This window comes from Hippoglossus stenolepis, chromosome 3 (assembly GCF_022539355.2).
Source record: "Hippoglossus stenolepis isolate QCI-W04-F060 chromosome 3, HSTE1.2, whole genome shotgun sequence".
Taxonomy (NCBI): Eukaryota; Metazoa; Chordata; class Actinopteri; order Pleuronectiformes; family Pleuronectidae; genus Hippoglossus; species Hippoglossus stenolepis.
In genome coordinates, this window is record NC_061485.1 from 16232006 (window position 1) to 16247788 (window position 15783).

General features: G+C 42.1%; 1 protein-coding gene across 1 annotated transcript; it reads left to right on the forward strand.

The window, feature by feature from the left end:
- The first annotated feature begins 2493 nt into the window (after nt 1-2493).
- On the forward strand, nt 2494-8809 carry si:ch211-157b11.8 (fibroleukin). Its single transcript, XM_035153349.2, has 6 exons — nt 2494-3249; nt 3877-4072; nt 4398-4475; nt 4560-4672; nt 4823-5085; nt 6064-8809. Exons 1-6 carry the CDS (start codon nt 2980-2982, stop codon nt 6404-6406), a joined length of 1263 nt encoding a protein of 420 aa, XP_035009240.1. The 5' UTR covers nt 2494-2979; the 3' UTR covers nt 6407-8809.
- The last annotated feature ends 6974 nt before the right edge of the window (nt 8810-15783 follow it).

Sequence of the window (15783 nt, forward strand, 5' to 3'; positions counted from 1 at the left end):
TGGACCAAGCGAAGCAGTTTTCCCAAACTTTGTCCTATACCTTCATGTTTTGCACCTTTTGTACTGAAAACACCTCTGTCATTACTGCTCCTTTCCTCTCTGTCAGACATTTTCTTTGTTATAAAAATACTTTAAACATTGATATACCTCTCCATTTATATAAGACACTGTTTTTTCTCATCAATGTTGTAAATACTGTTATTTTGATGAAGTGCTCAGCTACACGCGACATCTATTGCACTGCCGTCCACCCTAGGAGAGGGATCCTCTAAGAATAGAGTTTTTCCTTACTCTTATTGAGGGTTAAAGGCAGAGTATGTCACAACTTGTTAAGTCCCATGAGACAATCTGTGATTATGGGCTATACAAATCAAATTTGAAATTTGAATGTGATTTGAAAGGTGACTACACATTTGAGGCTGGGACACCCCTGAGACCTGTGTGTGTGTGTACTTGTACTTATGTATTTGTGAGGACCATTTTGAGCATAGACCTTACAGACATTTTCGGAAAGTGAGGACATTTTAGCCGGTCCTCACTTTTTCAAAGGCTTGTTTGAGGGTTAAGACTTGGTTTTAGGTTTAGGGTTAAAATTAGGTTAGGGTTAAGGTTAGACATTTAGTTGTGATGTTTAAGGTTAGGGTAAGGGGCTATGGAATGCATCATGCCTATAAGTGTCCTCACAAATATAGAGTGACGTGTGTGTGTGTGTGCTCTTGTACAGCTATCTTTGTGAGGACCAGTTTGAGTCTACAACCGACGGAGTGAGGACATTTTGGCCGGTCCTCACTTTGTGACCCCCCTTTAATGGACTGTTTGGGGGTTAAGACTTCGTTTAAGGGTTAGGTTAAGAATTAGGTTTAGGTCAGGTTAAGGGTTAGGGTTAGGGTTAGGCATTTAGTTTGGATAGTAAGGGTTAGGGTAAGGTCCTCACTGAGATAGCTGTACAAACATTTGTGCGTGTGTGTGTGTGTGTGTGTGTGTGTGTGTTTATGACCATAAGAAGAGATCAAAACCTTCATGTTGGAGAAAATATCTGGTGATAATGCTTCACATCAGTTTGCCTCTGGAGTCTCTGCTGATTACTGTTTCCATTTGAATCCACCTCACTGCCAGTCTGATGTGAATGGGAAGGAGAGAATAATGAAAGGTAAGGTGATGAGATTGAAAATGCTGATCAGGCAGACTCCATTTCTCGAATCAAAGGATTATCTAATCTGATTATACCTACCGACACAAACACACATGAAAGAAACGAACCGGAAGCCAGACGCTGCACATCGTAATCCACAGAAAATACCAGGAAAGGGTTTGACAATTAATTAACACACAGACACAGTAAATACAAGAGATAGGTGAGTGTGTTTGTGTTTACTCATTTTTGTTGCCTATTTAGGACCTTTTCCAGCACGAACACTGACCTTGTCAGGACCAGTAGATCTCATGGGAACCACAGCGCCAATGAGGCAAATACTCATTAAGTCTGGAGGTAAGATGTAAGTTGTGGTTAGGTTAAGGTTAGAGTTAAGATTTTGGTCTGTCCTAATAAGGATAGCTGCTCAAACCTTTCACTTCCACCCGTTAACCATTATGTGAAAATAGTAACATTAAAATTGGCTCCAATCCCTTCCTTTAAATCTTCAATCTTTAAATAACAAAGCTGAGCTGCCATCGGCTTCGTATTAGGACATTATCTGAACCTAACGGAATTCTCATCTTGATTTCCTTCTTCTACGTGTTCACATGTGTCTATATGTTTGTCCTCCTTGTTACTGGGAGTGTGCCTGTGCAGAGCCCTGATGACTGGGACGACTCTGGTGTTTATGGAGGAATTCCTTCTGTCTCGCACCTATTGAATGTCAAGTCTTTATGACCTCTTTGGAACTCAGTTTGTAAACACAAATACTGGCGTTACAAAAGGACGTGAAAACGGCACAAGGAGAGGAAGGAAGGAGCCACATATTTGAAGCATCTGCTGCATTTTCATCTCTGCAAACACTGTCATTGATGCACCTTGATGGTTGAAGCTATGAGGTGTTCAGTGTCTGTCCGAGTTCATGCTACTGGAGAGGAATAAAACATTAATGCAGAAATAAAGTGTGTTAATCTGTGAAGGGCATTCATACTTTTACATTGCCTTGCATTTACATTGCATTGCATTTACATGTGTTCAAGACATTGCACCAATTCTGTCCACATTTGAGGTGTGTGCGTGTGTGTGTGTGTGTGTGTGTGTGTGTGTGTGTGTGTGTGTGTGTGTGTGTGTGTGTGTGTGTGTTTGTGTGTGTGTGTGTGTGTGTGTGTGACCTTGTGGCTGTGTGGGAGTCAAAAAGAGGACGAAGAAGATGAGTTGAGGAGATGGACAGATTGTTTGCCTGTGTGTGTGTGTGTGTGTACTCATACAGATATCTCTGTGAGGACCATTTGGATCCTACAACCTACCGAGTGAGGACATTCACTTTTAACGAGCTGTTTGAGGGTTAAGACTTGATTTTAGGGTAAGGGTTCTACTTAGGTTCAGGTCAGGATTAGGCATTTAGTTTTGATGATTAAGGTTAGGGTAGGGGGCTAAAGAATACATAATGCCAATGAGTGTCCTCACTAATATAGATGTACAAACGTGTGTGTGTGTGTGTGTGCGTGCGTGCATCAGGGGGTGGGTGCATTGGTCCGTGTCAGACAGCAAAGAGTGCCGCAGTTATCTAGGAATCTGAGCCAAAGCAACCTCACTAACAGAGAGGAGCAGGAGAAAGAGGAGGACGAGCAGTGAGGAGGAAAGGAAAGCAATAGAAAGAAGACAGCAATAGAAAGATCTGGACAAAAAGAAGAGGACACACTTTCCACCTGAAGAGGCACTTACTGAGATTTAAAGAAAAGCAGAGAATCAACAACAACAAAAGGACAAACAGCTTGGAGAGAGGCGGCAGGACCACTGCTCCAGAGATTAAAACAAAGTTTGGGAAAAGCCTCCATTTTCCCATGATTCCTTTTGGTTCTCTTGGTATGCTATCACTGTATGTGGGCACCCTGCTGTCCTTAGATGCATCCCCGGCCTGCACACACCCTCCCTGCAGGGACAGTCTGGTGGCTGCACCCATGCCACCTGGGATGGGGGCAGGAGTGGGCAGTGGGGCCTGTGAGGGTCAGACTGGGACAGCAGGCTGTCGCATGGGGGTTTCACATCCAGCCATCTCAGACGCTCCACGGCGGTCGGAGCACAGGCACGAGTCCCCCCAGGTTCAGCCTAAGGTAAGTGGCATCAAACCTTGGGAGGTCCGGTTATGCACTTTTCTCAATTATAGAATATTTTTCAAAGTGACAAGAAAAGTGAGATGATGCAATTTTCAATCAGATGTTTCTCAGTCACTTAAGAGTGACATGGGTCTAATAGACAAGACGAGGCAGAGAGCAGAGCTGACCCTCTGCTCTGTTCGTTCATGTGTGCCAACAACGACTTAGCGGCGGACTATCAGGCACAGGCCAGCAGGTCCTCACTCGAGGGACAGGCGGCACACTAAACTTGGCACCAACTAACAGCCATGGAGCAATGACAGTCAGCAATGACAGTCACTGAAGGGATAAAATTAGGTCTGCTTTAAAAATGTCCTCATCATATGGTTGTGCTGAGCTCATGCAGCAACAGGTGCGGGAGGGACACGATCACAATGGCTGATGTAAGTGTAAAGAGACGGATTAGGAGTGACACAGAACAGGTCGCTCAGCTGTAAGCCTCTGACATGTCAATGATGCACAACCATGCAAATGCACAGTTGAACCTCTCTGTAACTTTTTCACTCAACATTTATAGATATAACATTTCACTGAAGAATAAGGAGGAATAGACAATATTTAACCCTCCGGACGTTGTCTTTGCAGACTGGAGTTGTCAAAGAGCGTCTCGTTCAGCTGCAGCGCTGCATGCACTCTCTCCAGGAAACAGGAGGAGCCTGGAGCCACGGGGGCCAGGAGAGCAACTCTCTGGGAGCCATTCTGGCTCTAATGGCAGCTGTGCTGACAGAGTGTGACCTCCACTGTCACAGCCAGGCCCTTGGGGTGATGGCCAAACGACTAGGTGAGTAGTACACATTTATAATCCCCACCTCTGCACACACACACACACACACACTCACACACAAATGCCAGCATGCTCACTCCCCCACACATAGTAAACAGAACCTCAATGAGGCCTGCTAAGTGTCGGTCATAGGTGAGTGCATAGGAATTTAACTGCACAGAGAGGGATGAGAAAAACTCACAATGTGAAAAAAGCTTTAAAGAGTTATCAAACAAACAGGGAGCTCGCTGCACAGTAAATAAAGACAAAGCATTTGTTTTCTGAGCCTGACGACAGCGTGATGTGTCTCACTGAACAACCTGATCTCTCTCTGGGCTCACAGAAAGTGCAGCAGTGGGGAGAGAGGGGGAGAAAGATCTGCTGCTGTTCCTGAAGAGCATCACACAACACCCACCGACAGGTATGGGCTGGAGGTGTGGTCACATGATCCAGTTAATATGGATGAATAAGTTGGGATAGAAAATGTCCTGTGTGTGTTTCTCAGTTTCCCCTTTGGAGAGGTTACATCCTCAGGACTGTGCAGAGATTTACAGGATCGGCATCAAAGACAATGGAATCTACACCATTCAGCCTGACCTGCACAGGCCGGCACTGGAGGTATTTCAGATACACTCATAAACACACACACAGCCCCCCCACCCACCACATACACACATATACTGCTCTGCTTCTTTTAGAGATGTCTAAGCCATCTCTGGATCAGCAAAATCTAGGCTTTATAATATCAAAGTCTTTGTTATGGCTCAGGCTAAATGTGACATGGAGACGGCGGGCGGTGGTTGGACGGTGATCCAGAATCGGCAGGACGGTTCGCTGAACTTCAACAGGACATGGCAGGAATACCGCGAGGGCTTTGGGAGTCCGCAGGGAGAGCACTGGCTGGGGAACGCAGTGCTGACCGCACTCACCTCCGTCGGCCAACACCAGCTCCGGATTGAGCTGGAGGACTGGCACCATCAGAGACGCCATGCCACCTACAACAATTTCAAAGTGGCCTCAGAGGCACAGAGGTGACGCACACTGCACCAACACACACTTATAGACAGATGGAAGGAATTAACTCAAAGCCATGAAATTGTGTCTTTATATCTTAAACATTGCTGAAGAACTAAATCAGTAAAACTATGAGTCCAGGAAGTTGTTTCTTATTTTATAATTTTTTATAGATAAATATATATATATATATATATTGACGAAGCGTCTCCACTTCCACCCATTATAAATAAAAATAAAGCCAAACTATCCCAGATACGGGTGCTGCCATCTTGCACTTTTGACTTTTAAGTCTGCACAGTCGTGACCATGGTGCGGAGCTGCGGTAACAAGGTCCTGCCGACATATGCACTCCACCAATCATTCTCAGCTGTCAATCACAATGTTTCAACCCATTTTTAATGCATCAAAAAACTTACTAAACCAAACTTACTGGAAACATGAACAGTTGGACATTAATCAGGGAACTATATAAAATGACAGAAACCGTCTTTGAGATAAATTAATTTTACGTGTACACAGAGTTTTTTGTTTGGTCCATGTACCATTCACTAACACAGAGGAGGCAGGATTTATGACCTGCACTGCAGCCAGCCACCAGGGGGCAACAGTGACGTTTGGGCTTCACTTTTGGGAGCAGTCATGTTGTCATGTTGTAAGGTTTAAGTTTGACTGTGTTTGTCAAATAACCACAAAAATACTAAAACTGCTTTAACTTTAGAGAAAATATGATGTTCTTGCAGTATCAAATAAAAACATTTGTTTTCACCACATTAGTAGTAAAACACGCAGCTTCATAGTAAAATTGAATCTTTTACTGCATTGCAAAATCAAAACTTGCTAAACCAAACCTTTTTCACACCCTGACACCTAATTGAATGTGATATTATACCACTAGAGTAGGTTGTGTATAGGTTAAGTATGTCTTTTTCCACTTGGTTCCACAGTACACTCATGAAGACAAATGTGTCATGGGTTACTTTTTTTCCATCCAGGTATCGTCTGACAGCTCGTGAATACTCTGGAGATGCAGGCAACGCCTTGAGTTACAGCAAACGCTACAACCACGACGGCAGATCCTTCAGCACCGCTGACCGGGATCATGACCGCTACGCAGCAGGAAACTGTGGTCAGTACTACGGCACAGGCTGGTGGTTCGATGCCTGCCTGGCGGCCAACCTGAATGGTCGGTACTACCGTGGGCGCTACAGTGGGGTGACCAACGGTATCTACTGGGGGACGTGGTACATCCTGACAGACGGACGGACTGGAGAACGCTACTCCTTCAAGAGGGTGGAGATGAAAACGAGACCTAAGAACTTTGTGGGGAGGTCCTAAATCTAACATGACTCAACTGAAAATAAGTGGCACAACCGACTGTAATGATCATGTCACTCACAGTTGAGGAACAGATGTGAGATATAGAGTTACAGTGTGGACATCACTGTGTTTAGAGCAGTTTTTGTGTCGCTTATGAAATCTATGCAGACGGCAGCTAATAGATTCAAGAAAAATATACAAAAGATAATGTTTAAACAATATTTCATATTCACTAGCAGACTGTTTGAGGCTAAACCCCACATTACATTATACTTCTGTTAATTATGGGGCTACTCCATAGACTGTACATAAAGATGGACCTTATGACTGCTCCCCCAAAGTGAAGCCAAAGTGTCTCAATCGCCACCTGGTGGTGGGGTTTATACCCCACCACCATCGACCAAACTAAAAAGACAAACAAATTTTTCTCAAAGATGTTTTCTGTCATTTTAGGTAGTTCTTATCACACTGATGATTGTTAAAGTGCTAGAGTTATTTAATGATATAAAAACGGGGGCGGGTGAAACCTTATGATTGACAGCTGAGACTCACTCACGATTGATTGGTGGGACCTCGACCTCCAGTCCCTGATCGCTACTGCTCCACATGTGCAAGATGGCAGCATTTGTATCTGGGATATTTTGGAAATATATTTCTGGACAGCGGGAGGAAGTGGAGACATGTCGTCCATCTTTTAGAACAGTCTGTGATAACACCATGTCAGAGAAACAAAGAAATATATATTGAAATAACTGTAGCTGTTACTGTTGTTGTTCTACATTTACAGATTCTTTATTGCACGTTAAAAAATAACCGTGTGACTCAATCAGTGGGATGCCCAGTGAGGCCCGTATATACATACAGATGTTGTTTACATATAGAGGATGAATTTATTGCAAAGCTGCACATGCACATACAGCACAATAAAGAAAATAAAACATATTTATGTAAATGCATGGATTTATGGAATGTGTTTATGCCACCACCTGCCAAGTCAATGTATTTTAGTCGTATTAACTTCCTGAAGTCAAGAGGTCATTGTAATGCTGCAGAGGGAGACTGACAGGGGGGTGATATACTGATCCCTCACTGTGTAATTCATGCAACAGACAGAACCAAACCCAGAGCTCATGGTTTGACAGTCAACAGAGAGAAGTCCAGTTTTGGAGAAACCACTTATCTCACCCCACCACTTTCCCAGGAGCTGAGACACACTGATGCTGAGACACACTGATGCTGAGACACACTGATGCTGAGACACACTGAGGCTGAGACACACTGATGCTGACCCCTGCGAGGTTCATCCTATTTTCATTGACTCCAAGTACCCACCCTCCGCCCACTACTATCAAGTCAGACACACACAGACAGAAACACACACACAGCCTCCCCTGCTTTTTCACATTGGCGTCCTGCGGGCAGCTCCCTCTGGCTGCGCTTCACAAAGGCTTTCGGGGAGTTTAGTGTTGGTGTGTGAGTGCTGAGTTTGGCTCGTGCAGAAGTGGTGTGTGTGTGTGTGTGTGTGTGTGTGTGTGTGTGTGTGTGTGTGTGTGTGTGTGTGTGTGTGTGTGTGTGTGTGTGTGTAAAACGGCTGCACCTATTTTAGCAGTGTACATCATAAGCTGTCAGTCGCTCCAACAAGCAGTGTTTCTAATATTAACCAGTGGCCTAAACACACAGACACACACACAGTGAACAGACTCTCGAGCAGCTACAGTATTTCACATACACCACTTATACACACACTATGACATGCCTGCATTCACGTGCATGCGCATACACACACACACACACACACACACACACACACACACACACACACAATCACACAGGAGACTGAAGGGCTTCTCTCAGCACATAGAGGTGCATGATTTGCTTGACTTCATTAAAACAATTTGAGAATAAAATGGCTGTTTGATGGTGCCGCCTTAATTATTGTTATGCAACCACAATCTCCTTTTACCCTTTTCCCTGTTCACACACACACACACACAGAACCAAAAGTAATCAAGATCAGTCACCCATATATGCTATTATACATATCAGCTTTCCCTTTTGATTTTGAATGTGTGTCCTTGTGTGTGTTTTGTTGTATTACTGGGGAAACAACACAAGGTTAAAAGGTGAAAGGCTCCATATTCTGCCCCCTGGTGGCTACTGATCCTATTGGAGAGGCTGAGTATGAAGCTTCGAGTCAGCTGAAGGTATCTGTTTTTAGTTTTCTTACCAGTTGTCTTCAGCTGACATAAACCTGAAGATAACTTTAATTTAGATCCTGGCAAAGGTCCTGTTGGTCCAAATAAAGGTTTTGTCTTTGAGAGATACTGAAGTGAGTTGTATAATCAACCTTTCAAATGCCTAAAAGAAGATTTTCACCTTATGTTATCACTGATATAGAAAAATAAATCACTTTTAACTCTGTTCCTGCCTCTTCCTTTATTTTCACTGATTCTCTAATTCATTCTCTTTCATTCACGCCCTCATTATCACATTATCTTCCAGAATGTTCTTCAAACTCTGAACTGTTGTCTCTTTAAATATCAATTAGTCGTCGTGTCCTCTTCTTCTCTCCTCTCCTCCTCCTCCTCACTGCTTCCATCAGTCTTGTTGACAAGGGAGGAACAGAGGCTCAGGGTTGTGTCACCACAGTATCCTGGCACAGTGTCTGGAGCGGGTGATAGTGGTGCTGCTGCAGGGTGTGAGGGGTACCGGTAGCTGCTGCTGCCCCAGGGCCGGAAGCACCAGCCTGGCCAGCGGTTAGCTGTGCACATCCCTCCTCGGAGCACAGGGAGGGCTCCTCGGAGGGAGGTTCCTCTGTGCCCTCTGTCATTTATTTCTGCGTGCCACAGGATTGAAAACATAAGCCTACATATGTTTGCGTTATAAAACTGTGTTGATCCGCAGACAGACATTAACATGCCAGCAACCGCTTCACCCTCAGAGACACACATGAAATATGTCTTATCTGATTCAAAAGGTTATGATAATCACAGAAACACAGTTCTTACAGATTCACACAGTTCACAGAAGTTCATACCTCCAACAAGGCCCTTTATGAAACCACAATTTAATTAAATATGTCTGATTCTTTTGTCATCAAAATAAATTCTTTGAGAAATCCAGGAACATGTTGAATAACGCCTTATCTCACAATAATGAACTGATCCAGATCTGCACCGACATTTAATGGCTTCTTCCCTGAACTGTATTTCATCCTTCCACCAAGTTTTAGGATAATCTGTCCATATGTGTATGTATGAACAGGTCTCCAAATGGCAACTGAAACCAAGTTTTCAAATAATCTACTCTGGCATTATCCATCCATCTTTTTAAAATTATGATTAGCTACACTGCTCAATTAATCAGTCTGAGTCTGGGTATATAGGGACAGTATCATGTGTAGATGCAGAGTATAGGTATAAGTTCCGGATTTAGCTGCAAAACAAACTGAACCTGTGTAAAACAAATTAGGTAAAGTGCAGGATTTTATTTAGCTGCACAAGTCTGCTGCTCAAAGCTTCTTGGAACAAATAAAACTGTGGCCAAGAGATTTATCTGATTAACAGCAGGGGGCAATGTTGTTTAGCAAAGAGGAAACTTTTCCTTGCTGGCTCTTCCTTCCCCATGAGAAACTTTGATTCAGTCTCAAACAAAAAAGTCCAGTAAAAAAAGGTATAGAAATGACCGAACAATAGATATTGTGTTCTATGTGAAAATAAACATTCCGAGACAATAAATGGGTCAAACACAGAGTTTAAACCTGCTGTGTTGATGATGTCATACGTCTGTGTAATAAAGCCTCTATGTTTCAGTACAATGTGATTTCTGTTGGTGGCTGTGATGTCTAACACTGATATGTGCACTTTCTTTCAAACCGTATCACGGAGCCACTGAAAACATGACGGGTTTAAATACTTGATGTCAAATCAATAAACCTAAAACAAAAAGACAATGGATTGCAGTGTGTCTCTTTCCACACTAGGGGCATAACTGTTGAGGTTAGAGGTCAAAGAGCAGAAACCGTCTACAGTGAGAACAGTTTGAGAAATTTTAAATACTGTGTTTATAATAAAATAAAGTCTTAAAGTGGGATTTTAACAAACAACATGTGAGGCTCAACAGTGGTGTGTCAGCAGAAGAAAGTGATTTGATCATGTGACAGTGTGAAAAATGCGAGAGGACGTGATGAACTCAGCGGCTTGCAGTGGAAAGAACCTTTCATTCATTAATCTGCTCTAATGGTGATAAGGCCGTGCACTGGGGGACTGTCAGGGGTGAGGAAGGCCCAGGGGGAGGAAGCAGGAGCGGGTGATGGTTTTAGAGGTGTGCGAGTATAACGGGCCGTTGGAGGCTCCCCCTGCCTGACCGCAGGGCCACTGAGAGACAGCATACGCCTGCTCTTAATACTGGTCATGCAGAAAAGCAGAGCAGAGGCAGCGTTCCGTTTGAAACCGGAATTCACCAAGAACAAGTGTATCCTGATGTGGTGAGGAGCTGGGGGGAGGAGGGGAGGGAGGACACAGAGGCCATGTGGCAGGCCTCGATCCATCTCTCATCATTTATAAACCTGCACAAGATGGCGGAGGTTTCACAGGGAGGGGGGAGGAGGCACCCGCGGCTGTGCTGTGTGTGACCCTGAATGAATTTGTTCTCATTCTATTGAATCTATAGAATCTATTACAGCTGATATTCTCCTTTGTCAGCTCCTATACGGGTTACATAAAGTTAGAAATCAAATCAGACTGCACACTTTGACTGAGCAGCAACATTACCGGCGTGACCCTGAATGACCTCTCACATCCGAGGTGAGGACGGTGAAGAGAAGGCCCAGTGAAACGACGACAGGCTCAGGACTGTGTTCACTGCAGCCACAACATTTCTCTGCAAAAGCTGAAGCCTTCAATATGATAAAGAACTAAAGATTAAAGGTTTGTAACCCAGAATTTCCATCTATTTTTGTAAATTCATAACATATCAAATGCATTACAGTTTAAATGAAAGTATATTTTTTATATTTTTTAACAATATACAGTGCATCAAGTCTATATTTTCTAACGATGTCATTTATTACCTCAGCCAAGGAGGTCATCATCACCCAAAGAAGAACCCATTGCTTTCGGACTAGCTCTGGATAAACAGGTGGATCGGCACATTCTTTGGGGCGAGATTGGACATTGTAGCCTTGGTGGAGCTGTGTGTGGCCTCTGAGCGCCCTTCTAGCTCCTTTCATAATCACATAGGTGTTGTGGTTCTGTTAAAAGTACAACAATGTCTGGTTAGCTGTGGAGAAAACATACAGGGAACATACAAACTCCACCCAGAAAGAACCAGGATTTGAATTGGGAACTGTCCTGCATCTTGTAACGGTGCTGCCCCCAGTGAAAATGATGTGGCTGCGTTTCTGACTGTAGCTTTGTGTCTCTTTGTAGCAGTTTTGTGTCTTTCTGTAGTGTGGTCATTTTGTGTGTCTTTGTAGTTGTAATTGTTTCAGTTGCATTTCTTTGTGGTGGTTTTGTTTCTGTTTTTTCTTCGGCATTTTCTGTTTCTTTGTCGTTGTTTGATTGACTTTACAATGAGGTGAGTCACATCAGAGTCTCTGCTGTTGACTGTTTCCGTTCTAATCCACCACGCTGTCAGTCTGATAGCGATAGGAAAGGAATATCTCAAATAAAAAGAATTATCTAAACTGATAATACCCACCTACATATGAAAGAAACCAGCCGGAGGCCAGAAGCAGCTCATAGTAATCCACAGAAAATACCAGGAGATGTTTTGACAATTAATGAACACACAGACACAGTAAATACATTATGAAACATGAGGAGAGAAGTGTGGGTTTTTCATGCATGTGAGGGTGGAGTACAGAGGATGTGGTAAAGCAGCCTAATGGTCAGCTGTGTTTCTCTTCTTCTCTGTCTTGCACCTGCAGAGAGTTGTGGTAGAGCGACAAAACAGACACACACCCAATTCCTCTATGAATGGGATGCTGTTTTGTGTGTGTGTGTGTGTGTGTGTGTGTGTGTGTGTGTGTGTGTGTGTGTGTGTGTGTGTGTGTGTGTGTGTGTGTGTGTGTGTGTGTGTGTGTGTGTGTGTGTGTGTGTGTGTGTGTGTGTGTGTGTGGCAGGATCAGCCTACGTAAAGCAGCAGTCAGGGTATTCAAACATTCACAGTCACTGAGGATCAGACACAGATTGAGCAGAGAGACACACAAAAACATGACACAAAATGTGCACACACCTAGGTACACACTCTAACATACAGAACACTAGGAAGCACACAGATTTTGTATTATAAACTCTTTGCAATCTGAGGTGTGAATGTGTCTGGAGGTCGGGGTCATCGCTGTCACTCAGTTTCCTCTGTGACACACGGATGAAACTTCCTGACTGACAGACAGAAACACTGAGATAAATAAGAGACATTATCCATCTCAGCTCATTTTTTTTTACTTTAAATAAGCTTGGGGCCATCCAGCGATGAATGTCAGTCAGTCAGTCCAACACTTTTATCCACACCGAAATGTCTGAACAACTATTGAAATTCATGTCATGAAATTCAGTGCAGACCTGCACACACACTTGCACACACAGGAACTGGAACTTCAAGCAAAGACTAAATAAAAGCAGTTTGTGGTGGCGGTGTTTGAAATTCTGAAACTCCCTGGACAGCTCCAGTGTCACAGAGTTTGATGGACAGGTTGTCAGTGACAACATGTAAACTTTCACTTCCTGCTGCTCTCCAGACAGGAAGTCAGATAATGAACCTTTGACCTCTAATGGCTGAAAAGGCCTTGTCCAGACGATACACTGTGAAAGTAGAGATCAAGTCAACTTCAGGGAGATGTGTGTAAACCACCTGTAACAGGAAGGTGATGCACCAGAGCAGAAACAATGTGTGTGTACTGTATAATTTGACATTTCATAATAAAAGTCATATATTTAAAATCTTACTTTAGTAGAAGTACAAAGTATTAGCATCAAACATTACAGAGGAAATGAAGGACATATTATGTGGAAGGGCACGTTTCAGAGGAATATATGTTTTATTATTTATTTGAAATTAAAATTATTCATGAATTGATGTACGATCTAATGATGCAATTGGTGAATCAATAAGATCTTATCCTGTGTATTTTAACAAATAATAATACATCATAATTAGATTTATATTATATTGTGTATTGATTTGAATGTGAATCTAAAATTTTCAAATGAATGTCATGGAGTAAAAGTTAAACATTTGCCGTAAATAGTGATTCAGACTTATTAAGGAGCAGAAAAACTTTAGTCTTGTGAAGTACACGTCTCACATTAGAGCCAAAGCAGGTTGTTGATTTACAGTTGCATGAATCAAACATGATTTAAACAGTGAATTAACATACTTGAAAAGGGGATGAAGAAGAACGAAGAGACCAGCTCTCCTCCACCAGGTGTCGCTGTCCGTCTGTTTATTCCAACATCCAGCGACGTCTCTCGCTTCCCCTTCAGTGGTCCTAAATGGAGCAAAAGGTAAAATAAAGACCTGATCGTGGTAGTTTAAATTAAATTACATTAGATGAAAAGGGGAAATTAAAGATTAAAATTGAAATTAAATGAAACAGAAATTGAAGAATACATTTGAATTGCATTTTGAATTTTTGAGAATAGTTTAAAAAATAGATTAAATCACATTTAAATAAAATTGTTTGAATTGAGTTAAATCAAGACTTATATTAAACTGAATAAAAAGTGTAGATTAGTTTAATTTAAATAAAATTAAAGTTAATTCAAATGAAAAAATATTTTAAAATAATTAAATCAAATGAAAATTTAATTAGATTAAAGGTTTTGTTTGAATATTATATAATCTACAATAAAAAAATTGCTTTTTATGAGTTCATTATTGTTGGATTTTTTTTTCAAAACACTGATGTGACGAGCATCAATAGAGAATCCAACTAACAAGCAGGTCTCAGTGACTGACGAGCACTCAGCTCTAACTTCTGTGTAACTTAAGTGCTTTGTGAATTTGCCTTGAAGTGAAAACATGAGTCTTAAAGTTACTGAAGGGCTGACAAGTGTCTCCTAAATCAAGCAGTAAGAGGCTACACTTGACCTTATAGGATATTTTTTGAATGAGGCCGCTGACAATCCCTGACTCTCTAAAATGATTTGAAATGCACTGCGGCCTGAGGTACTGTACATCCCTACATGTGCTACTGATGTGACTCTGTATCATCTTATCTTTGTTTTTGTGTCTTGAGTCAAGAGAAAGCAATATTTGGGTCATGGCGGACAAAAGAGATGATATGATTTTAGATGGATAATACAAACACAGCGAAAGACTCAGCAGAGGAGATAACACCAGAGGAAATCAATGTTGAAGTCGAACACAGAGGTCCACATGAGAATATTAAAGGCGATGCAGGGACGTCTGTTGTCTGCTGTGGGGAGGTTTGCATCTATCAAAGCATCGTGTCAGCAAAGGTCATCACACTGGTTTTAATAGATAATGTGAAAAAATGGGAAATGCTCTGTCAGTGTAGGAGGAAGGTGGATGAGGAGGAGGAGGAGGAGAAGGAGGAGGAGCACTCCTTGCTGGCTTGACTTTATGTTTGACCTTTTCGGAGAAGGAGAACTAATCCTTGAATATAATAGACTGTAAGATATGGAAAATGACTGCGCTGTTATCTGTGTTACCCTGGAGACCATCAGCAGCACCGAGGGCTGCTGCAGCTGCCAAGTTATTAAGAATCCAGTTTGTATATATTGGAAAAATACCTTTTCTGCCATTACTGGTCACTCCCCACACACACACACACACACACACACACACACACACACACACACACACACACACACACACACACACACACACACACACACACACACACACACACACACACTCTTGCATGACACTTTAAAAACGATTCTCCTCTGTTCTCTGTGCCTATACTTGGAAAAGGTTTTATTTTATACTATATTCTATACGAGACATGGAACTACAGCTTTTGAGATGAAAAGGTGATGTTTTTCTTAGAGAACTGTATATTTTATCTTATTTGTAATTGTTACTTTTCAATCTTTGTGTTTGGACAAACCAAAATGGAATAAATGTAAAACAGATTTCTTGATTTAACTCTTCAAAATTGGGTTTATAGGTGTTTGAGTGAAATTATGAAATAGTTATATAAGCTATATAGCTCTAACTACTATGCTGATGTTCATATGAATATGGTACACTAAGCCTATATAGCATGTGACTCATAACAACACGTATAGGACTAATCAAATTACCTCCAGTGCTCTCAAGCAGAACTATCCAAGATTGTAATTACATTTTTTTAGGATTCAAATCAAGATAATAAAATTTAATAAGAAAACAAAATCCAACACCTTGGGTTTCATTTCTCCAGT